A 24,585-nucleotide genomic window follows, 5' to 3' on the forward strand; every position below is an offset into this window, starting at 1 on the left:
GTGACATAGAATTGTCCCCGTGTAAAATCTATGCTGCTGCAGAAAGCAACAGAACAGTCATCATACACATCAACCTGTGCAGGAAAAAGGCATTACTATTATTAAAAATAAAAGGCTTTTTTTTATAAAAGGATACTTCTTTAATTAAAAAAAAACTTATTTTTATTATTATACACGTTTCAGTCATCGCAAAGTGCTTTAATGCTATTGAAGCTCTTTCTGAAGTGTGGTCACTCTTGTAATTTGGAAGTGTGGCAATCAACTTATGCACAGCAATATCCCACAAACAGAACAGCATAATAATTGGTCAACCATAGCGTTGTTGATACCAGTTTAAAAATCAATAACGGCCACGACACCAGTGGAATGCACCAAAATATCTTATGCCCACTAGAGAGGGTCCAGGAGGCCACATTACAAGTGCCAGTCTGTTATTTGTACTCAACCTTCTGGAGTTGGCCTTAAACCCAAAACCTTCAGTCTCTTCAGTCCAGAGTGCAACCTACAGAGCTACAACTCATATTTGTTAGTAAGTGTATGTCATTTTGTTTGAAAATCTTGGTTTGCTTTCAATGTACTGAGAAACTAACTGCATTACTTACATAGTTACGCATCACCTGTGGCTCAGTGACTAACGTTCTGGCCTCTGAACAGAAATGTTCGAAATGCTAATCTTCCTCCAAAGCTTAAGCACAAAAATCAAGCCAGACAATATACTACATTACTGAGGGAGTACTATGTTGTCAGAGGGTACTGTATTTCAGATGAGATGTTATGAGGTCCTTTCTGCCTGCCTGAATGGATATAAAAGATCTCTTGGCACTATGTCAACGAAAAGAAGTGAGTTTAAACCAGCATCCTGGCTACATATCACAAGTAATATATACTTGCGCCATTGCCAAGTGCATATTGCCTGTCATGTTTCCACTGTTGTGACAGTGACCAAGTTTCAAAAGTGCTTCATGGTTGTGACCTAATTTAAAATGTTCAAGCTTGTGAAAGGTGCTATATAAATGCTATTCATTCCTTTCCCTCCCCCATTTGTTTCAGTTAATTTGTACATTATTGTGCCTCAGTTATCAAATAAACCAATTATTCTGGTGTAACCAAGCTCATTCACATTCACAACATCCAATCTCTCAGCTGCCACCTGTTTTCTCAACCTGATAGGTCCCTCAACACGAAATGAACACAATTTTATTAATATTACTTTAAGTGTTATTGCCAGTCAAAGTAATAAACCACTTGCCAGCTTACTGTTGCTGCTCAAGGGACTAAGGGTGTATACTAAATCCTTTTACTGCTTCAACAATCAATTTCATATCGATTAAAGAAAATCACATTTGTATAGAAGAGGCTATATCATCTCTTTATTCTTTAATAAATATAGAAACTTGCATAATTAAGCTGTTCCAGAGATAATCAAGTTATATATTTGTACAGTACAACATTAGTTTACACTGCATCAGAAGAAAATCTTTTATTTATACAACACTTTTCACAACCTCTGTTTTTGGGACATGCTGGGATGTAAATTGTGAACTGCAGTCACTGTCTTAGTGCAGGAAATTCAGCAACTAAATTGCACACATTAAGATCCCATAAAGAGTTATGTAATAGTGACTTGGACAATCTGTTTTAATGTTGCTGAGGGTTAAGCATAGGCCAAGGACATCAGGAAGAATGCTCGTTCTTCTTCAAAATTGGGACATGGGATCTTTTGTGTCCATCTGAGAGGACAGAAAGGTGTCAAAGAATTTTGGTGAATCACTTCAAAGAGAGAGATACAATGCAAACTGAACCATCTCCTGTGGCTTCCACCCCAAGACTGGAGACATAATGTGTGGGCAGTCTATATCTATGTTCTCTCCTGTCAGGAACACATAAGATAAAAGATGGTAATAAAATCAGCTGCACCTCTGATGCTAGATTGTTTTTTTTTGATACTGGTGAGGTGCTCGAGTGCACTGGGCTAGTGTCTGCCGTGAAGGTTACAGATGAGAACAACTACTAGACACCTCTGCACTTGGAGATAAACAGGAGAAGAACAGAAGGTTTCTGCGTCTCTCTGATTGCTAGATTAGGCCACCAGTCAAAAGCTACAGTCAAATAGGAAATCATGCAACTCCTTTCAGCTAATTTGTTAAACTCAGAGTCACCCAATCAACTCCTCAGCTGCTGGAGTCTATGTCACCAGAATCACCAAACATAATGGCTTCAATATTTCACCCACCACTTTGTACAGATAAACCAAAAATTGATGTATACATCATTTGTAAATGACAGCCTTTACTCAGCTCAATTCTGTATATTTCCATGTTACATTCAGTTTTTCCTCAACTTTTAGTAACCAGTGAATGCATTCCTTCTTCAAACCAAGAAAACCAGGTTAAATTGGCTCACTAAAAACATAAATTCAAAGGAACTAGGAAAGGTATCCACAAAGGAAGTTAACTTTGTTGCAAACCAACAAAGGAGTTGATTAATGAAGGGGAACCAGTTCCTCTCTTTTCACCCAGGATCGTAATCGATTTAGGACCCACACTCAAGCTGAAAATGTGTTGCTGGAAAAGCGCAGCAGGTCAGGCAGCATCCAAGGAACAGGAGAATTGACGTTTCAGGCATAAGCCCTTTTTCAGGAATGAGGAAAGTGTGTCCAGCAGGCTAAGATAAATGGTAGGGAGGAGGGACTTGGGGGAGGGGCGTTGGAAATGCGATAGGTGGAAGGAGGTCAAGGTGAGGGTGATAGGCCGGAGTGGGGTGGGGGCGGAGAGGTCAGGAAGAAGATAGCAGGTTAGGAAGGCGGTGCTGAGTTCGAGGGATTTGACTGAGACAAGTTGGAGGGAGGGGAAATGAGGCAACTGGAGAAACAAGGACCTGTTGTAACAAATTAGACCTCAACTTCCACAGGACAGCACTCCCTTAGCACTACAATGTGAGGTCAGCACAGAGTATGTTCTCAAGTCTTTGTAGTAGGATTGAACTGAAGAAACTACTGAGTCAGAGGGGAGGGTACTACTCCTTCAACTGTACTGTTCAGATAAAATATCGGGTAGATACCTCATGCTCTGTTGTTAAATGGTAAAATATTTTGCCACAGGTAATGTTCATATTAGTAGGGGTGAAATAAAATTATAAATGCATTTAGACCAATTGTTTCCATAACTGCTCCAACCAATAAAGGAGAGCATACCAAATGCATTCTTCACTATCCTATCTACCTGCAACTCAACTTTCAAGGAGCTATGAACCTGCACTCCAAGGTCTCTTTGTTCAGCAACACTCCCCAGGACCTTACCATTAAGTGTATAAGTCCTGCTGAGATTTGCTTTTCCAAAATGCAGCACCTCACATTTATCTAAATTAAACTCCATCTACCACTCCTCAGCCCATTGGCCCATCTGGTCAAGATCCTGTTGTAATCTGAGGCAACCTTCTTCGCTGTCCACCACACCTCCAATTTTGTTGTCATCTGAAAACTTGCTAACTATACCTATGTTCACATCCAAATCATTAATATAAATGACGAAAAGCAGTGGACCCAGCACCAATGCTTGTGGCACTCCACTGGCTGATAAGCAACCTTCCACCTCCCACCCTCTGTGTTCTGTATCCAGATGGCTAGTTCCCCCTGTATTCCCTGAGATCTAACCTTGTTAACCAGTCCCCCATAGGGAACCTTGTCGAACGCCTTACTGAGGTCCATATCGATCATGTCTACTGCATTGCCCTCATCAATCCTCTTTGTTGCTTCTTCAAAAAACTCAATGAAGTTCGTGAGACATGGTTGCCCATGCACAAAGTCATGCTGACTATCCCTAATCAGTCCTTGTTTTTACAAATATAGAGGAACCTCGGTTATCCAAATGAGATGGACGGACACTATTTTGTTCTGATAATTGATTAATCCATTTAATGCCTCTCCTCTGGGGCTCGGAGTTTTCTGGTTTCCTATTTCCTCGCTCTGCCTGCCTTGGTCCCTCTCTCTGTCTCAGGGTTTGTTTCTGAGCAGACACACACTTGTGTGAAAGGGACCTGCAGCATTGCTCACGTCTAGCACAACCCCCCCACCAAACCCGCCCACCGCCCCATCAGTTCAATGGGATTGACGCAGCCAGCACTTGCTAAGTTCCCTGCCTGTTCAGGAGACTAGGCAGCAGCACACTGCATGCGGGTCCCTGCCCCCCGTCCTCCCCTCAACCCCATCCAACACCCCCTATCTGCCGCCACTCCTGTCTCACATGCACCCCCAGCCTCCATGCGACCCCCAATCCTGTCCACCCTGCCCCTTGTCTGATCTTACCCCGCCCCACCCCCAGTCCACCCCCACAGCCACCTCATCCACCCCACCCTCGTCAGCCCCCAACCCTGTCCACACCCGCACGCCCGTCTGCCCCCACCACCATCTGTGCTCCCGTCTGCACCACCTCCCCCATCCGCGCCCCCAACCCTGCCTCCATCTGCCCCATTCTGCCCCGTCTGTCCCACCAGCCCCCCCCATCTCCCCCCTCCCCTGGGGCAGCCACACTAGGCTCCAACAGTAAGACTGCTGTTACCTTTGGGGGGTGAAAAAGAAACATACACACACACACACAATTTTTTACTGCACGTCCCACCTTTGCCCTGTACAGGACAATGTTAGAGAGATTTTCTAAGGAAAGGGGGTTCAGGGTACCCGCCTGTGTAGAACTCCAGGGAAAGTATTGGGGGAGAGAGAGAGAGAGAGAGAGAGAGAGAGAGAGAGAGAGAGAGATCGAGGGCAGGTGGTCAGTCATTTGGAGATGGTGCCTGGGCTCCCATCGATGTCCAGAACTGTTCTCGGCAGCACATCAGTAAGCCGAGTTTGTTTTTAATCATTGTAAACAAAAGGCGCGATCACTGTTGGAAACACCGCTTTGATGTAATGTTTCTATCGGGACCTCAAGATCTCCTTCGGATAATTGATATTTGGATAATCGAGGTTCCTCTGTACATGCAAATCCTGTCCCTCAGGAGTCCCTCCAATAAATTGCCAACCACTGATGTCAAGCTCACTAGTCTATAGGTCCCTGACTTTTTCTTACCACCTTTCTTAAATAGTGGCACCACGTTAGCCAACCTCCAGTCCTCTGACACCTCACCTGTGACTATCAATGATACAAATAACTCAGCAAGGGATCCAGCAATTACTTCCCTAGCTTCCCACAGAATTCTAGGGTACACCTAAAGGCATAGTAATGTACAGCATGGAAACAGACCCTTCGGTCCAACTTGTCCATGCTGCCTAGATATCCTAACCCAGTCTAGTCCCACCTGCCAGCACCCAGCCCATATCCCTCCAAACCCTTCCTATGCATATACCCATCCAGATGCCTTTTAAATGTTGCAATCATATGAGCCTCCACCACTTCCTCTGGCAGATCATTCCATACACGTACCACCTTCTGTGTGAACAAGTTGCCCCTTAGATCTATTTTATTTCTTTCCCCTTTCACCCTAAACATATGCCCTCTAGTTCTGGATGCCCCCACCCCATGGAAAAGACCTTGCCTATTTATCCTGTCGCAGAATTGCACGTAATATTCCAAAAGTGGCTTAACCAATGTCCTGTACAGTGCAGATTTTATAAATACATGAAGGAGAAAAAGAGGGAAGAGGGCCCCTCAAAGACTAGCAAGATAGCCTATGTGTGGAGCTGCAGGATTTGGTGGCGATACTAAATGAGTATTTTGCATCAGTGTTTACTGTGGAGAAGGACATAGAAGATATACAGTATGGAGAAATAGGTGGTGACACCTTGAAAAATGTCCATATTATAGAGGAGGAGGTGCTGGATGTCTTGAAATGCATAAAAGTAGATGAATCACCAGGACCTGATCATTTATATAAATGATTTGGATGTGAGCATAAGAGGTACAGTTAGTAAGTTTGCAGATGACACCAAAATTGGAGGTGTAGTGGACAGCGAAGAAGGTTACCTCAGATTACAACAGGATCTTGATCAGATGGGCCATGGGCTAAGAAATGGCAGATGGAGTTTAATTTAGATAAACGTGAGGTGCTGCATTCTGATAAAGCAAATCTCAGCAGGACGTTTACACTTAATGGTCAGGTCCTAAGGAGTGTTGCTGAACAAAGAAACCTTGGAGTGCAGGTTCATAGCGCCTTGAAAGTAGTGTTGCAGATAGATAGGATAGTGAAGAAGGTGTTTGGTATGCTTTCCTTTATTGGTCAGAGAATTGAGTACAGGAGTTGGGAGGTCATGTTGCGGCTGTTGAAGACCTTGGTTAGGCCACTTTTGGAATATTGCATGCAATTCTGGTCTCCTTCCTATTGGAAGGATGTTGTGAAACGTGAAAGGGTTCAGAAATGATTTACAAGGATGTTGTCAGGGTTGGAGAATTTGAGCTATAGGGAGAGGTTGAATAGGTTGTGGCTGTTTTCCCTGGAGCATCGGAGGCTGAGGGGTGACCTTATAGAGGGTGGTGCGTGTATGGAATGAGCTGCCATAGAAAGTGGTGGAGGCTGGTACAATTACGGCATTTAAAAGGCATCTGGATGGTTTTATGAATAGGAAGGGTTTAGAGGGATATGGGCCAAGTGCTGGCAAATGGGGCTAGATTAGTTTAGGATATCTGGTCGGCATGGACAAGTTGGACTGAAGGGTCTGGTTCCGTGCTGTACATCTCTGTGAGTCTATGACTCTATGACTAAATAATTATTAATGTCACAGTAAGATCAAATGTAGATACACGTTTTGCAGTACTGGGTAATCTGCAAGCATGCACATAGTTTGGCTGTAGTGAAAGAAGTATTTATAGATTTGCTGGCGGCTTGCATGTGAATATGAAGCCATCATAATAAATCCATAGTAGATTGCATGGTATTGTGTTGGCTTCCTATAGAGTTTCAAATAAAAAAGGTAGCGCATAAACGATAAGGGGCAGGAAATGATATTTTCGTGCTTCTACGACACCCACTGCCTTGCCAACTGAAGCCTCAAAAATACGCCCCAAGTTGTTTCCAGATAAAAGCTGTACTTACGAACACAGATATCTAAGCTTTCGTAAAATCCTGGACAACACTGAGAACGACGGCGATACATTGTTTTCTCACCACGCCGATAGGCTGCACGATAACTTATTCTGGAAGACAAATCCCAGAACATCAGTTTAACTTATAATAGGCCACGAGCTGCTAAAACAATCAAATAAGCTTTAACTGACATGAAAGTATGTTCAGTTAGCCTTTGGAGTTTTGGATTCCCAGTACCCTTTGTGCCAAGACAATGAATTGGCTGTTTTGATTACATTTAAGTTGCCATCCAGCTTAGAGAGCCCATCCACTGAAGAATACATCTGCTCCTAAATAATTGCATTTCTTTCTGAAATTGAGCCATGCATGTCCCACCCATGTTGGGATGCAAATGTTTTCAGAGACCAGACCCACTACCAAAAGCTCAATCAAATATCTAAGTTGATCTTTACTTTCTTTTACTTCAGTACAGAATCAAATGTGAGAATATCAAGACAGGGTACTTAATTTAATTTCCACAAAGAGTTTACCTTGAGGTTCTGAGAACGACTTACCTATGCCTTGTGCATTTGAACCAGTTCAGGATATCAGCGCAGCTGGTATAGTATATCTGATCATATGGATGAGCGTAGGATTCCTGTACAGTTACCGAATAGCTTGGAAGGAAAACAGTGAGATACTTGTCATATAATAGTGAATTTGAATTTATTGACACAATTTTTCGAAGTTCAAAGTCTCCAAAAGTGCTTGTTAAACTTTAAAATATCTTTTCCAATAAATATTTTAACACAAACCTAATACAAGGGGAGGTGATGGTGTAGTGGTAATATTGCTGAACTAGCAATCCAGAGGTCCTGGTTAACATTCTAAGAACTTGGGCTCAAATCCTACCATAGTGGAATTTGAATTTAAATCTTTAAAATATGGAACTTTTAAAAAAACTAGCCTAAAGGTTGCTTTCAATTGCTGGCAATTAAGGATTGGCAATAAATGCTAGCCTCGCCACTGGTGCCCATACCCCATGTATGATAGAGAAAACAATATTGTTGAGGAATAAATGCTACCATCTGGGATTTCCTCCTTTCTATAGGTTTCTGTTTACTGTTCAGAACAATGATATTCAATTTCACTCTTGATAAATTGACGACCGAGCAGGTAGATACACTTTCATCCCTAGAAGAACAAGGGCAGCAGATACATGGGAACAACCACAAGTTCCCCTTCAATTCATGCTGAATCCTGACTTGGAAATATATTGCCATTCCTTCATTAAAAACCTGGAACACTCTTCATACCAGTACTGAGCATAGCTACATCAGGCAAATTATAGTGAACTAAAAAATACAGCTCACCATAAAATTATCTCAAAGACAATTAGTGATGGCTTTGTCAGTAATACACTCATCCTTAGCAATGCTTTTGGGATTGGGAGGGGTGCAGTGTTATGCCTAAGGGGTTCAGTTAGCTGGACAGCTGGTTTGTGATATGGAGGGATGCCAACAGCATGACTTCAGTTTATGTCCATGATTAACTTTTATAAAAATATCATGAATAGACCAAACCAGAGAGTTTCAGCAACATGCCTCATGCAGGGGAGTTCAGTACAATAGACTGCTTTATTGATAAGTGCCATAGAAAGAAATAGATCCACACTTTATATCAATCTTATTTACATAATTTCATATTTTGATACTGTTAGTGCCTGGTAAATTAATCTTCCTATTACACTGTGATAAACTCAGAACATTAAATGCAATTGACAGCTCATTTTGCTAATGTTATGTGACAGCATGTATCCATTGACAGGTGTACTTGGTACTACATTCAATAGCTTCTGCCACAGAGGGAGCTTGAAATATGAGTTTCCAATGCATTTTAAAATAGGATGTTAAAACCCACTTAACGTTTTAAACATGCATAGAAATCTAAGTTCCCATTCATGCAGAAAACAACGATATATAAACTGACACATTTCTTGAGCTTCTAAATGAAATAAACATGATCAGAAAATCAAAGACTTGGTCAATTGTAACCAGCTCAGGCAGATGTGATGTTGCCTTACCTCTCCCAGTGACTGCATACATTAGGGTCCTCGAGGTTTAGTGACTCCACGTTGTACCAGAAACCATACAAAAGGGTGATCATGAAGAACAAGTGGAAGCGGGAACAAGAAATCATCCTCTCAGAAGTCAGGACCTGTTTATGAAGAAAATGTTTCATTTACTTATTGCATAGCACAAGCATCTCAAGAAGCTAAACAATTTAAACAGCTGAAGCTACAAGACAGTACATACAGAATAGCCAGTGTTAAATATCACGTAGCCATCTAAGATACACTGATGCTATAACTGACAGCAGTGTACAATAGGTCACAACGTAGATGAGGAGCTGGATAGATTGGCTCCCATCTTCCTGAAATTGGGCCTCCCACTGAAGGTACCGTTCAGTTTGAGTTAATTTTACACTGTAACTCGTTGATTCGGTACATCGATGAAAACAGGGCAAAGGCAAAAGGAATCAGGAACCAAGGTGAATTTTCAAGAGAGAGTTTCTCTCTTTAACCACAAATTTGGGGGTTGAGGAAATAACAGAGGAAGAAATTGGAAGGAAATCAAATGGATTTGAATAAAATCCGATACAAAAACAGAAACAACAAAAAAAAGGAAAAAATGAATGAAGAGAGGAGTAGACAGAAAAGAAAAATACATAAATTTTGGGATCTTTAAAACACCGTCACTTCAATTCTTTAAACAATAAGATGCAACAGATTAAATTGTTCTGTTTCTGGACAAGTGAGATTGATTGGCTTTCCATTAACTATTATCTCCTCATTAAGTAGGTACATAGGTTATTAAGGTCCAATCCAAACGTTAACGTGCAAAGCCAGCAAGTTCTTAAAAATAATAGGGAAGCCTAGGATGAGATACCATTCATGAAAAGCAATCAGCAAGTTCCAAGGAGTCATAACATGTGGTGTAGCTCTTCACCTACTAACGAAACTATTAGGCAGTATCTTATAGGGTTTGTGTAATGCAAGCTATGGCAGGACACATGCAGAATTGGACAACAAATGCAGAGAGGCCTCTCTGGACATCGAGAGCATCTCGCTCCATCATTTGTGCTTCGTGAAGTGAGTTTCTCTCGAGGCAGTAGTGAGTCAACAATTAAAGGGGACTATTGCTTGTTAAATGCCATGTTGACAGCCCAACTCATCTCATTAATAGTCAGCTTTTTATCTTACCAAATGCTCTGAACAAACTAGACGTTGAGGAAACCCAACATAGAAACTAGAGCATGTACCTGGTGAATTCAGCTCACCACTCACTCTGAACCAGTTCAGGCACCTACATCTCAGGACACACTCAATAACACTGGTCACACGCATCCCACAAACATTGTCATCTGAGCTGTGCCAGCCTCCGAGAACTTTCAGGGCACATATCCATTATATACAAATCACTTCTGCACTTCAGTGCTGCACTTTGAGCTGCACCAACAACTGCCATTGTCATGCTGCAGACAGGACACTGAGCATTCAGAGACACACATCACCCAGTTCATGGATGGACTAGGCTCCATCCAGGGCTCTTTGCTTGCTCTCTTAAGGCTCAGTAACTCTGAATTACCTGGATGTTTATTCTTGCATTGCATTGCCTTGCCTTTTTGTGCTTTTTCCCTCAGTCAGAGATACCAGGCTCTTCGTACTTCTGTTTCACCTTGCCATTTAGCACAGACAAAGAGGAAGGAAGCTTGTTACAGTTGTCAGCAGGCCTCAAACAAGTAAAGGGAGGATAGCCTCTACTCAGGGGGTTCTGGCACAGTAAGTCAAGAGCAGCCTGGGTTAACCATTCCAAGGTCTGCTCAGGCCAGGAAGAGGCAAAATTCTCTCCATGTAAGGAGTGAGTGGTGGGATGTCAGGGTCCCCCATCAAACGTCTTGACTCTTTCTGCCCTATTGCGGGCAGTTTTTCTCCTAAGGTGAGAGAGGGGGCAGGTATTAAGGGATGAAAATGGGTGACACTGTATCACTGTTGGTGCAAGTAGGGAGGTGTCCCAAGTAGTAGGTAGGTAGCACAGGAGGCATGTAAGATCACTGTTGTCAGAGTCTGACCGTGTTGACAGCGAGTGAGGGAAGACATTGCAGGCATTAGTGCAAAATGGTAGAGTGTGAGCCTTGGTGGGAGATGTCTACAGTAACAGATTGTGGATGGTTTCAGAGAGAGGATGGCAGCTGGCAAATTAGAGAAGGTCATTGACCTTCCACTTACAATACCAGGCATTTCTGCAGATAGCTGAGAATGTTTTAACCCAGTGGTACCCTCAGACCAGGTTAGCATGGTCTGGGTCATGGTGTCCATCACTGGAAAGACAAAGTCCCGTGTTTGCACCATCCCATCCAGCAAGACCTCAGGGACCCTGTCCACAAAACAGGGCACTGATTTCCTTCTGTCTGTCATGTCTGGGACAAATGCCAGGAATCAGGCAGGCCAACTCCAGACTGACAGTGCTGGTGGGGGTGCACAAGCACTTTGAAAGATGTGTTAGGCACAAGGGATGCAAGTCTTTCGGTAGAAATCCTCTGAGCGGCAAGTTGTTCCTGGAATGATGCATGGTAAGATGGAGTGGAAATCTGACGTGAGTGGTGCCACTGGAATAGGATCAGGAATTAATGCTACAAGTTTAGTAAGAAAAGACAAAAGAACTTGCTGAACCGCGTGGCAACAAACCATAAGATTCAGCCGACTGTTACAGTTCCAGCAAGATCCAGCTCATTAGATCCAAACTTTGCCTCAAGTGTTTCCATCTAACCACAGATACAACACCCGTCCTCTGTCAAAGGTCAGTCATGCAAAAAGGGAGAATTGAGAGTGGGAGGCAGAAATTCGTTGTGCTGGGTTCTTGCCTCCATCTCCAGGAAGCCAGCTGAAGGTACAAATGGTTTATACATCTGAAGAAAGCCAGTGGCACAGCCTGGTCTCCTGCCAAAAGCTCACTCCTTGGCAAGAAAATGATAGCAACCTCTGCCAAAGTAGCCTCAGCATGGCAGCATCATTGATGTGACCCTAGTGGCAATTTATCAATATAAATGAGGTCTCTGCCAATCTCAGAAAGTCATCCAGAGTACGTGGGTTGGCAGATTTCAACCAACCTTCTTCCTCCTTTGAAGCAACATCTTCCTTTACAAAATTAATGACAGGAACCTCTGCCTCCAAAAACCATATTTTTGTATGTTACCATTTTCATTTCATAATTTTTCTTCAGTGTCCTTAGTCAACCTTAAATATATATGTTTTTGGAATTACAAAACCAACACTTGGAATAAAAAATCACCTAATTTTGTTATTAATTTTAATTTGAAAAAAAAACCTGTAAAAGCCACTCTTTTTATCTCTTTGAAAATGTGATGTTTTCCAGAATTCTGACAGGGTTGCTTCCTGGATATAATTATCCTTTTGTTAGTTGCTTTATAAAACTGGAGTTCCATTTGATCAATGGATAGTCAACTTGTAAGTAGAATTAAAGAAGATCTTCATGACTTATACACTAAAATAGCATTGCTTTATAAAAATACTTTTTATAGATATAGTCTAAGGAGAGAGTGAGGGCTGTAGATGCTGGAGAAGTCAATGTTGATAAAGTGTGGCACTGGAAAAAGCACAGCAGATCAGGCAGCATCTGAGGAGCAAGAGAGTCAATGTTTTGGGCATAACCCTTCATCATGTCCACACTTTCCAGTGCCACACTTTATTGGCTATAGATATAGTCTACATCAAGTCGTGTTGACTGCCTTATCTTACAGGTGATGATAATTGTGCAATTGCCAATATTTTCCCTTTCTGAGATGAATTGTTGGGTACAGGCTTGTTAGGTATTGTATAATAGGCTGGTCCCATTATAATGGGTGTATATCAGCTTGTTAAGGATTAACCAGTGAGTTTCTCAGCCTTCCTCAGGCCTCAATAGTGGCACTCCAACCCACCACAAACTACAACCCAATGAGTACCGAACTGTTTCTGTGCCCTAATGATAGTCAGCTGAGACCTATTCATCAGGGGATCCAATGGCAGAGAGGTAGGTATTTTCCTTTTGCTTCTTGCCACAGAGGGGTCTTGAGGAGAGGGGCATCAGGGTGCAGATTGGAGCAAATGGTGCCCCCCTCCCCATAACCAAACTGGGTTAGTCAGGGTAACTTTCTCACTTGTCAGGAAGGTGCATCATCAAGAGGTGGCAGGTTGAGGCCCGTTGTTTTTCTGTTTCTCTCTCCACAGATTCTGCCAGACATGCTGAGTTTCTGCAGTATTTTCAGTTTTTACTTGGCGGCTTGAATTCTTGGCCAGCTGAGAAAGTCCCTGATCGACGTTCTCTCACAGCGGTGTTTTGGTGAGGTAGCAAGAAGAATCTCTATAGGCCCAATTTACTTGCACTGCTCATGCTTTCTCTCACCAACTCTATGGGAGGAGGAAAATATATCCAATATAGCTAAAAGCATACCACAGCATCATCTCACTCATATTCAATTTCACAGATAGCTATCTCTGAGGCCTGCTCTAGTTGTACAATTCACTGAGATCTCTACACTGCTTCACAATTCTGGTCCCTTGCACATCCCCACTTCCCAACACTTCATGACTGGTCTTTGGCTACTGAAATCCTAAACTCTGGAATTACCTCCCTAAATTCTCTAGCTCGCTCGCTTCCTTTAATTTACTCCATAAAACCTATCATCTCTTTGGCAAACCACCGATCCTAAAATGTCTACATGCAGCTCAGTTTCCAATGTTGTCTGACACATGTTTGTGAAAAAGCTTGGAATGTCTCACCATGTGTGAGGCACTGTACAAATGCAGGTTTACCTGCACCATTTGCTAAATTTTAGATTGTGCATCCTCCTGTTAACATGGCTTTAAATACTAGATTACAAACTACTCCTCCCAAATGTGACAGTTATGGGAGAGTTATCAGAGCTATAGCAGATAGTTAGACAAGAACTTCCCTTTATTGAAACTCACCAGACACAAACATTTTGGAATTTTAAAACAGAAAATGTTGGAAATATACTCAGCAGATCAAGGAGACATCTGCGTGGGGAGAAATAATGTTTCAAGTCTGTGAGTTTCCATCATATTTAGGAAAAATTGTCACCCCGGATAAAAACCTCCAATCGCTCAAATCTTATCAACCATTCTACCCAAGTTGCACAAAGTTGCAACTGCATTAAGCATTGTGGCATTCAAGCTTGCATTTCTATTGCACCTTTCACATCCTTAGATCATCGCAATGCACATTACAGTCAATGAAGTAATTACCAAAGTGTAACTATTGTTGTAGCGTAGGAAATGTAGTAACCAATTTCCCACAAAGGACATTAGTTCAGTAGTTATGGTAGCTTCAGTGAAAAAGAATGTTGTGCCATGTGAATGATAAATGAATTGACCCTGATTGTCACTATAGGAGCCTTAGGTAAGAAAACAACAGGGACAGTGAGGAGGAGCTCTCACTCAGATGGAGCAGGATTGCAGATTGCACTGCCAAAGAAAATCTGAGCAGATCCAGTAAATGCATTTCTTTATTCTCCACCACACTGTCCCCTGTGATAACACAACCCTTTCACTGTGAAGTAAAGAGAACATGTGGAGGCCATTCAGTTTCTCAAGCCTGTTCTGACATTGAGTTAGATCATGACTGATCTGTATCTCAATACGTTTGACCCACCTTGGTTCCAAAATCCTTAATGCCCTTGCCCAACAAAAATATATTAACCTCAGTTCTGAAATTCTTCAACAGCTGGTGTGAGGGGAGAGCATTCCACTACCACTGAAATCACTTTACTGCAATGTGCACCAATTATGGTTACGATTGGTAAGGCACCTTAAACGGTTTTAAGCCATTTTGCATTCAAGGTGGCTCAGTGGTTAGAACTGCTGCATCACAGTGCCAAGACCTGGGTTCGATTCCAGCCTTGGATGACTGTATGTGTGGAATTTGCACATTCTTCCCATGTCTGTGTGGGTTTCGTCCAGTTGCTCCAGTTTCCTCTCACCGTCCAAAGATGTGCAGGTTCGGTGGATTGGCAGTGCTAAATTGCCCACAGTGTCCAGGGATGTGCACATTAGTTGGATTAACTATGGGAAATGCAGGACTGTGGGGAAAGGATGGGGTTGTGGGTCTGAATGGGATGCTCTTGGGAGGGTCAGTGTGGACTCGATGGGCCAAATGGCCACTATCTGCACTGTAGGGATTCTGTGATTAAATGTGCATTTGTGTGTTTCTTTTTACCAACAGAAAACAGAGAATTACAACTAAACCAGCAGCTAGGGCAGATTTCCTGACATTCTGCTGTTTTAATACCAGCCTCCCTGAGCACTAGTCAGGAAAACAGACTTGAATAAACTTACTAATGAACTGAAAACACTAAATGTAAAGAAAGTAGCATTTTCCTGCAGCATCCGACATAAAATGAAGCAGACAATTTTGGACAGCATTCAGTCTTGCTAAAAATACCTAAGAGCTACCAAAGTAATGACGTTCTAGCTTACAAGCAGGAGAAGGTTACACAGCCCCTTGAGCCTGTTCTGTATTCAATGAGATCCTGACTGAGCTGTACCTTAACTCCATCTATCTGCCTTGGTTCTATACCTCTTAAAACCCTTGATTAGCTGAACTCTTTCAATCTTAGATTTAAAGTTATTCCAAGTCAACATCAATTGTTTTTTATGGGAGAGATCTCCTTCTTCCACTATCCTTTGTGTAAAGGAATGTTTCCTGACTTTTCTCCTGAAATGGTTCCGATTTAACATGTACATTCCCTCATCCTTGGCTTCCAAACAAAACAAAATCATTTCTAATAATTCTATCAATTCCTTGCAAAATCCTAAAAGTTTCATTCAAAGAGCTGAAATAAGCTTAGTTTATGCCAACACTCTTCATAATCCAACCCTTGAGGACAAACTAATGGTCCAGTCATACCTCCCAAATGGTTACTGGAGCGTATATTATATAAACTTCTTAAGTTGTATATTAAAGGATTGGATCAGTTGCCACTAATGATCGTTCGTACTTATTTTGGTTAATTCAAGTTGTCAAGCCAACTAAACCATACCTCATAATGGATCAAATCCCAAAATCAGTCTTGTGTAGTTTCACTGAAATACACACTCCACAGCAAGAACAACTATATTTTATCTAAAACAAATTATCACTTTTCTGTTTCATGTTATTCTTTCTTGTAGCGAATAACAGGAATAGATGGAATGATGCAAATAAAAACTATTTCAAGAACTGTTCCATTTAAATAGCCCCCTCTCCCATATTCTCCAAAGGATTGTTGAATTTTCAATGGTAGTCATAAGGAAACTAAATAATTGATTCAAACCTATGATTAATTACCTGATAACAGAACCAAATTTATTTGAAAGAACCTGCTGAATTGATTGTTCAGCAAGGTGTCTGCCAACTGGTCAAATATTACACAGATGAGCTGTGAAGGTATAAGTTAGGCGACCTTGAGAGCCTCCCAAAAATAAAAGTCTGGTTTGGCAATGACAGTCAACATAAATTGGAAAGAGAGGATGGAGAGTTTGTTCTTGTCAATGATAATGGTATAAGAGCAGACATTCTAAAATGAAGGGAGGAAACTGCACCAAACAAATTGAAGATGACCCAGACACAGACTCGGGTCACTTTAATTAAACAACACACAGAATGTCAATACAGATTTAACATAACTGCTGGCCTGTATTTGCAAGAGGTGGTGAACTAGAGGGAAAAACCTATTCAACCTTCCCCTTGTTGATCTCTGGCAAATGCATTTGTTCCTTATATTGGTAGGAGTGCCCACCCCTTAGACAAAATCCCATCTTCACACTACACACACCCTCTTCCAAGTGTGGCACTACCATCATGCTAAATGGGGTGGATATGAAACAGATCTAGAAACTCAAAAGTGGACATCTATGGGGCATTGCAGACCATCAGCAGCAGAATTGTATTCACCCAGAATCTATAACCTCATATTTCTACCTAGATTCAAAAATCGACAATAGCTGAACTGAAGAGGTGAGGTAAAAACAATGACCGCAGATGCTGGAAACCAGATTCTGGTTTCGTGGTGCTGGAAGAGCACAGCAGTTCAGGCAGCATCCAAGTAGCTTCGAAATCGACGTTTCGGGCAAAAGCCCTTCATCAGGAATAAAGGCAGTGAGCCTGAAGCGTGGAGAGATAAGCTAGAGGAGGGTGGGGTGGGGGTGAAGAGGTGAGACTGACTGCCTTTGATCTTGGCAATTTTGACCAAAAATAGCATCACATAGTCCCAGCAAAATTGGAGTCAATGGATGGTTGGAGGTCAATCATCTCAGCCCCAGATCATCACTACAAGAGTTTCTCAGGGTAATGTCCTAGGCTCAAGCATCTTCAGTTGCTTCAGGAATAATCTTCCACCTATCATAAGGTCAGAAGTGGGGTTGTTCGCTGATGATTGCACAATGTTCAGCACCGCTTGTGACTCCTCAGATACTGATGCATCAAGACCTGAACAATATCCAAGCTTGGAGTAATAAGTGGCAAGTAATATTCACACCCACACAAGTGTCAGCCACTGACCATTTTTGACAAAAAAGTATCCAACCATCACCCTTCGACATTCAATGATTTCGCCATCATTTCACCCCCACTGCCCATAACTTGGAGGTTAGCATTGATCTGAACCTCAACTGGCCTAGCCATATAAATACTGTGGTTACAAGAGCAGGTTAAAGGCTAGGAATCTTCCAATGAGTAACCCCATCTGGTTCCCCAAAGCCTGCAGCAGTTCACCTGCACTTTCTCAAAGGCAGTTAGGGATGGGCAATAAATGTTGGCCAAACCAATGCCACATCCAGCCCACGAATGAACAGTAACAAAGGTTTAAACCCTTATTTATTCTTACTTCCATTCACCCTAAACAGTGTTTCATGGAATGCTCTACACACTCAAAAAGTTGTTATAACTCAGAGCTCCCAACAGTTTTGTCCTTTTATGACCTTCCAACATGGACAGAGTTTGGCGGAGAAAGGTTCCATTTTTCATCTTAATTACTGTGCAGACACATCTAATCAGATGCTACCAACTAGTTTTAAAAGCAGGATCCAAGCTCTTCTAATTAATATCATAATTGTTGTACTGCTGTTACAGCACTTAAATTCCCAAATCCCTCAAACTGTAAATTTCTGAGAGATAATTAAATAGCTCAATAGAGACAACATCTGAGCATGTACTTTGCTGTTTAAGGTTTCCATATTTAACTAACAACGCAATTTTCTATTTATAACTGACAAGACATTCGAACAAACCAATAATTAATTCACTCAATGTAAATTTTATTGAAGATATTTTTGGTTGTATTTGAAAAATAAATTTAAACACTAAATCGGCTGTACAGAAACAACATTTAAATTAACTTGACGTTGGTTGCATAGTACTGTATTTAGATTTACTTAATTGCACAAATTACATAAATATCAATGTAAATATGGGCTTTTTAAACTGTGGCTCAGTGGAACAGGTCCTGCTGCAGAGATTTAAAGACAAATATCTAGCCACCCAGTATGGTATAGGGTGGGGTCAGTTCAGTGTTGGCGATGCTGTCCTTCAGATACAATGCGAAACTGATTCCCTATTTATCTTCTTAGGTGGTTCTAAAATATCTATTTAAGAAGTGCATTGGAGTCTTCCTCCGTGGCCAATGTTTATTCACAGAGTCATAGAGATGTACAGCATGGAAACAGGACAGCACAGAAATAGACCCTTCGGTCCAACTCGTCCATGCCGACCAGATACCCAACCCAATATAGTCCCACTTGCCAGTACTGCTCCATGTCCCTCCAAACCCTTCCTGTTCATGTACCCATCCAGATGCCTTTTAAATATTGCAATTATACTAGCCTTTCCCTGTAGCTCAATCCTCCAACACTGGCAACATCCTTGTAAATCTTTTCTGAATCCTTTCAAGTTTCACATTTTTCTTATAGGAAGATCAGAATTGCATGCAATATTCCAATGTCCTGTACAGCCGCAACATGACCTCCCAACTCCTGTACTCAGTACTCTGACCAATAAAGGAAAGCATACCAAACGCCTTCTTCACTCTCCTATCTACCTGCAACACTACTTTCAAGGAACTATGAACCTGTACTCCAAGGTCTCTTTGTTCAGCAACACTCCTTAGGAACTTACCATTAAGTTTATAAGTCCTGCTAAGATTTGCTTTCCCAAAATGCAACACCTCGCATTTATCTAAATTAAACTCCATCTGCCACTTCTCAGCCCATTGGCCCATCTGATCAAGATCACACTGCAATCTGAGGCAACCTTCTTCACTGTCCACTACACCTCCAATTATGGTGTCATCTGCAAACTTACATACTATACCTCTTATACTCACATCCAAATCATTTATATAAATGACAAAAGGTAGAGAACCCATCACTGATCTTTGTGGCACACCTCTGGTCACAGGCCTCCAATCTGAAAAACAACCCTTCACCACCACCCTCTGTCTTCTACCTTCAAGCCAGTTCTGTATCCAAATGGCTAGATCTCCCTGTATTCCATGAGATCTAACCTTGCTAACCTTGGGAACCTTGTCGAATGCCTTACTGAAGTCCATATAGAACACATCCACTGCTCTGCTTTGGTCAATCCTCTAAGTTCCTTCTTCAAAAAACTCAATTAAGTTTGTGAGACATGATTTCCCATGCACAAAACCATGTTGACTATCCCTAATCAGTCCTTGCCTTCCCAAATACATGCAAATCCTGTCCCTCAGGATTCCCTCCAACAACTTCCCACCACTGCATCAGGCTCACCAGTCTATGGTTCCCTGGCGTGTCCTTACCACCTTTCTTAAATAGTGGTACCACATTAGCCAACCTCCAGTCTTCCAGCATCTCACCTGTGACTATCGATACAAATATCTCAGCAAGAGGCCCAGCAATCACTTCCCAATCTTCCCATAGAGTTCTAGGGTGTATCTGATCAGATCCTGGGGATTTATCCACCTTTATGCATTTCAAGACATCCAGCACTTCCTCCTCTGTAATATGGCCATTTTTCTAGACGTTACCATCTATTTCTCTACATTCTATGTCTTCCATGGCCTTCTCCATAGTAAACACTGTTACAAAATACTCGTTTAGTGACTGCCCCAGCTCCTGCAGCTCCACACAAAGGCTGCCTTGCTGATCTTTGAGGGACCCCATTGTCTCCCTAGTTACCCTTTTGTCCTTAATGTATTTGTAAAAACCCTTTGGATTCTCCTTAACCCTACTTGCCAAAGCTATCTCATGTCCCCTTTTTTTCCTGATTTCCTCCTCATTTCCTTTTTAAGTATACTCCTGCTGCCTTTATATACTTCTAAGGGTTCACTTCATTTCTCCTGTCAATACCTGACATATGCTTCCTTCTTTTTCTTCACCAAACCCTCAATTTCTCCAGTCATCCAGTATTCCCTATAGCTACCAGCCTTTCCTTTCACCCTAACAGGAACATACTAGCTCTGCACTTTCGTTATCTCATTTCTGAAGGCTTCCCATTTTCCAGCTGTCCCTTTACCTGAGAACATCTGCCCCCAATCAGATTTTGAAAGTTCTTGCCCAATGCTATCAAATAGAGCCATATGTGTGCAGTCAATGCCACCCTGTTCCTGGGGGCAGTCAGCTATGTTTCTGAACCCCTTTGCCCGGGCTGCAGCATGGACCTTATCAGCGGGGAAATTAAATGAACCAGTGTGGCCTTGCACAGATGACATCAGTAACTGTAGTGATACATTTGGGTTAATTGTGCAGCACTATAAGATCCCACACAGGTCACCTCTTGCTCTCTGGAAGAGGATCAAAGTGTCTGTCACCTTTGCAGCAACTGGGAAAGGCTGTCCTCACATCCCTGCAACCCTCAGATACAGCTCCAGATTTCTATCAAAATGCCCCTGGATAAAGGGACGACTGACCATGATCAAGCCCTTGGACTGTGTGCAGATGGTACAGGAAGACAGCACATTCCCCTCCCGAAACACCTTGAGTAGACTTCGGACTAACCCCACCACTTTTCAGCATGGCCACTTTGGTCAATAAAGTTAAACATCACACAACACCAGGTTATAGTCCAATAGGTTTAATTGGAAGCACACTAGCTTTCAGAGCAACGCTCCTTCATCAGGTGATAGACGTTACCATCTATTTCCCTACATTTTATGTCTTCCATGGCCTTCTCCATAGTAAACACTGTTACAAAATACTCGTTTAGTGTCTGCCCCAGCTCCTGCGGGCTCCACACAAAGGCCGATCTTTGAGGAACCCTATTGTCTCCCTAGTTACCCTTTTGTTCTTAATGTATTTGTAAAAACCCTTTGGATTCTCCTTAACCTTACTTGCCAAAGCTATCTCATGTCCCCTTTTTTTCCTGATTTCCTCCTGATTCTCTATCACCTGATGAAGGAGCGCCCCTCTAAAAGCTAGTGTGCTTCCAATTAAACCTGTTGGACTATAACCTGGTGTTGTGTGATTTTTAACTTTGTACACCCCAGTCCAACACTGGCATCACCAAATCTTGGTCAATAAACACACAGTGTTTCTGCTGCACATACTGCAGATGTTAGATCAACATTTTGCTTTATTGTACAGCAAGATTATCCCCATCCCCACCCACTCCCTGCATCCTCCGACAGGTCCCTACTGACAACAATCACAAGCATAATTTCTACGTGTCTGCAATAAATAGAACATCAACACAGCTGTACCGATAACCAATAGGTGAAGGTTTAAATACAGAATGCTGTTCTTCAGCATCAATTGGTCTTGCAGCAGACATTCAAAACTAGATGCTGATGCAGTCTGTGGTGCAGGTTCATACTTCCTAAGCATCCTGCAAATGGGTGAAAGAGGTACTGAGAGGATACTATGGCATGGGCAAATATCAGGTGCCAACATCCAAGGATAAGAGGTGTGTGTGGCTGGTATCCTGCCTTAAAATGCTGTTTGGTGGTGAGCAATGTAGAAGTACTTTGTACCCAGCAGTGAGCTGATATAGCCAGATAATACTCTGACCTCCATAATGAGAATTCTCAGTGTCTAGTTTGCTCATAGCAGGTGGTAGGATAGAAAGCAGCATATTAATGAGGTGATATGCACAGTTAACAAGGTCATTGACAAGCAATAATCCCTCTTCATTGACAACTTAACACTGTCCCTTGAAATCCATGCCTTGATGTCGAGAAAGTAGTTAAAAGAGGCAGTGATCTGCTCCCAAAGCTGAAATAGGCCTCACTGGATTTCTTGTGTTGTTCTGACACATTTTTTTCTTTAGTTCATGCTGTTCAGATCTCTGCAAGATTCCACTCCAAAGAATCAACAAAACACAGATGTTGAAAACCAGTCTACTTAAAAAATACCTCAGATAATGATACTGCGACATCTACATGATGCCACAATAAAGTTGAGTTGTAATTTTATTTTCCACAGACCAACAGGAGAAATAAACCGCTCATCCAGATATCATTGCCAATAGCACAGCATCCAAGAAACTTATTCTGAGTAAAACTGCTATGTTGATAAGTCGTCAGAATAATGGAAAATTTAGAGAAGGAATTTGTCACAAGAAGATAATCCCCACCATGGACTGTTTAAAGGTCTGTTGGCACTTTGATCCAAACAGTAGAGCATCTGTTTGAATGTAGAGGCTCCCTCTCCTTGTTATAGCATGTGGCATGTCATACCCAGTGGTGGACACGCTGTTTCAACTGTTAATTTGTTGCCCAACAAGTATGTGTGACAATTCAAGGTGCTGAATATCAGAGCAAATGCCTTGTGCTCAATATTGAGATAGCTGGCTTGCACAGATGACAGGGTTTTCCGAGCAAAAGCTACAAGTTTATCTTTCAGAAGACATGCATTTATACTTTTTTTTATGCATCCATTTCAGAAATAGCATTTTCCTGGGGTCATAATATTTCAATAGACAATATTTTGCTAACAGACCCTTCTTGATGGAATCAAAGACACAGAGGATACTGTCTTGCCATGCAGACAGCATGTCCTTCTCCAACAAAGCTCTGTGCAAAGATACTTTGCTCCCCATGTTGGGAACACAGTGCGATAGGAAAATAAACATCTCATTTTATTCTTTAGGATAGGCATTTGTTTATTAACCTCATTTGGGACAGACACCATAGATGGAGTAAACAGACCCAAAGCAGTTTATTTGGCTGAATTTGACCTGGTACTTAGAGTCATAGAGATGTACAGCATGGAAACAGACCCTTCGGTCCAACCTGTCCATGCCGACCAGACATCCCAACCCAATCTAGTCCCACCTGCCAGCACCCGGCCCATATCCCTCTAAACCCTTCCTATTCATATACCCATCCAAATACCTCTTAAATGTTGCAATTGTACCAGCCTCCACCACATCCTCTGGCAGCTCATTCCATACACGTACCACCCTCTGCGTGAAAAGGTTGCCCCTTAGGTCTCTTTTATATCTTTCCCCTCTCACTCTAAACCTATGCCCTCTAGTTCTGGACTCCCCCACCCCAGGGAAAAGACTTTGTCTATTTATCCTATCCATGCCCCTCATAATTTTGTAAACCTCTGTAAGGTCACCCCTCAGCCTCCGACGCTCCAGGGAAAACAGCCCCAGCCTGTTCAGCCTCTCCCTATAGCTCAAATCCTCCAACCCTGGCAACATCCTTATAAATCTTTTCTGTACCCTTTCAAGTTTCACAACATCTTTCCGATAGGAAGGAGACCAGAACTGCACGCAATATTCCAACAGTGGCCTAACCAATGTCCTGTACAGCCGCAACATGACCTGCCAAATCCTGTACTCAATACTCTGACCAATAATACTTCATACTTCATTACTGACCAATCCTTATTGTGGTGGTGCTATCATCCACACTTGAACATTGTGGTAATATTCTGCCTTTGTCTTATCCATGACCATGATGTGGTCAACTATGTAAATATAACCAGATGCCCTCTCAATAATTTAAATACTTCCTGGCTAACTGAAAATACAAATGATCACCATCAGACACAGTACCATCCAAACAGCATCTTAAATTACAGTGGCATGGTGGCTCAGTGGTTAGCACTGGTGCCTCACAGCACTAGGGACCTGGGTTTGACTGCTGCCTTGGGTTACTGTCTGTGTGGAGTTTCCTCCCACAATCCAAAAATGTGTTGGTCAGATGAATTAGCCACGCTAAATTGCCAATAGTGTTAGGTGCATTAGTCAGGGTAAATGTAGGGGAATGGGTCTTGGTGGGTTGCTCTTCAGAGGGTTGGTGTGGATTTGTTGGGCTGAAGGGCCTGTTTCCATAATGTAGGGTATCTAATCTAAGTATTGTAAACTCTTGGCAGCCCAATTGTTTGCTGTAGCTGCATGCTAATTTTCTGTTTTTCTATTCTTACATCCATAGTGAATAATTTCATCTAATTGCCCACTCACTTAATCTATCAAAATACTTATTGCAGCCCGTGTCCTCCTCAAAGCTTGCATTCCCACCTAACTTTCTATAATCAGCAAACTTTGATGACTT

General features: G+C 42.1%; 1 protein-coding gene across 1 annotated transcript in view; it reads right to left on the minus strand.

The window, feature by feature from the left end:
- Positions 1-24,585, minus strand: part of megf10 (multiple EGF-like-domains 10) — a 170,249-nt gene that overhangs the window by 120,838 nt on the left and 24,826 nt on the right. Inside the window, exons 2-4 of the mRNA XM_072588707.1 lie at positions 9,077-9,210; positions 7,569-7,670; positions 7,024-7,124 (exon numbers count right to left, since the gene is read on the minus strand). Coding sequence (XP_072444808.1) covers positions 7,024-7,124; positions 7,569-7,670; positions 9,077-9,192 — 319 coding nt within the window. The 5' untranslated portion in view covers positions 9,193-9,210. The remainder of the gene's footprint in view (positions 1-7,023; positions 7,125-7,568; positions 7,671-9,076; positions 9,211-24,585) is intronic.

This window comes from Chiloscyllium punctatum, chromosome 2 (genome assembly GCF_047496795.1).
Source record: "Chiloscyllium punctatum isolate Juve2018m chromosome 2, sChiPun1.3, whole genome shotgun sequence".
Classification (NCBI taxonomy): Eukaryota; Metazoa; Chordata; class Chondrichthyes; order Orectolobiformes; family Hemiscylliidae; genus Chiloscyllium; species Chiloscyllium punctatum.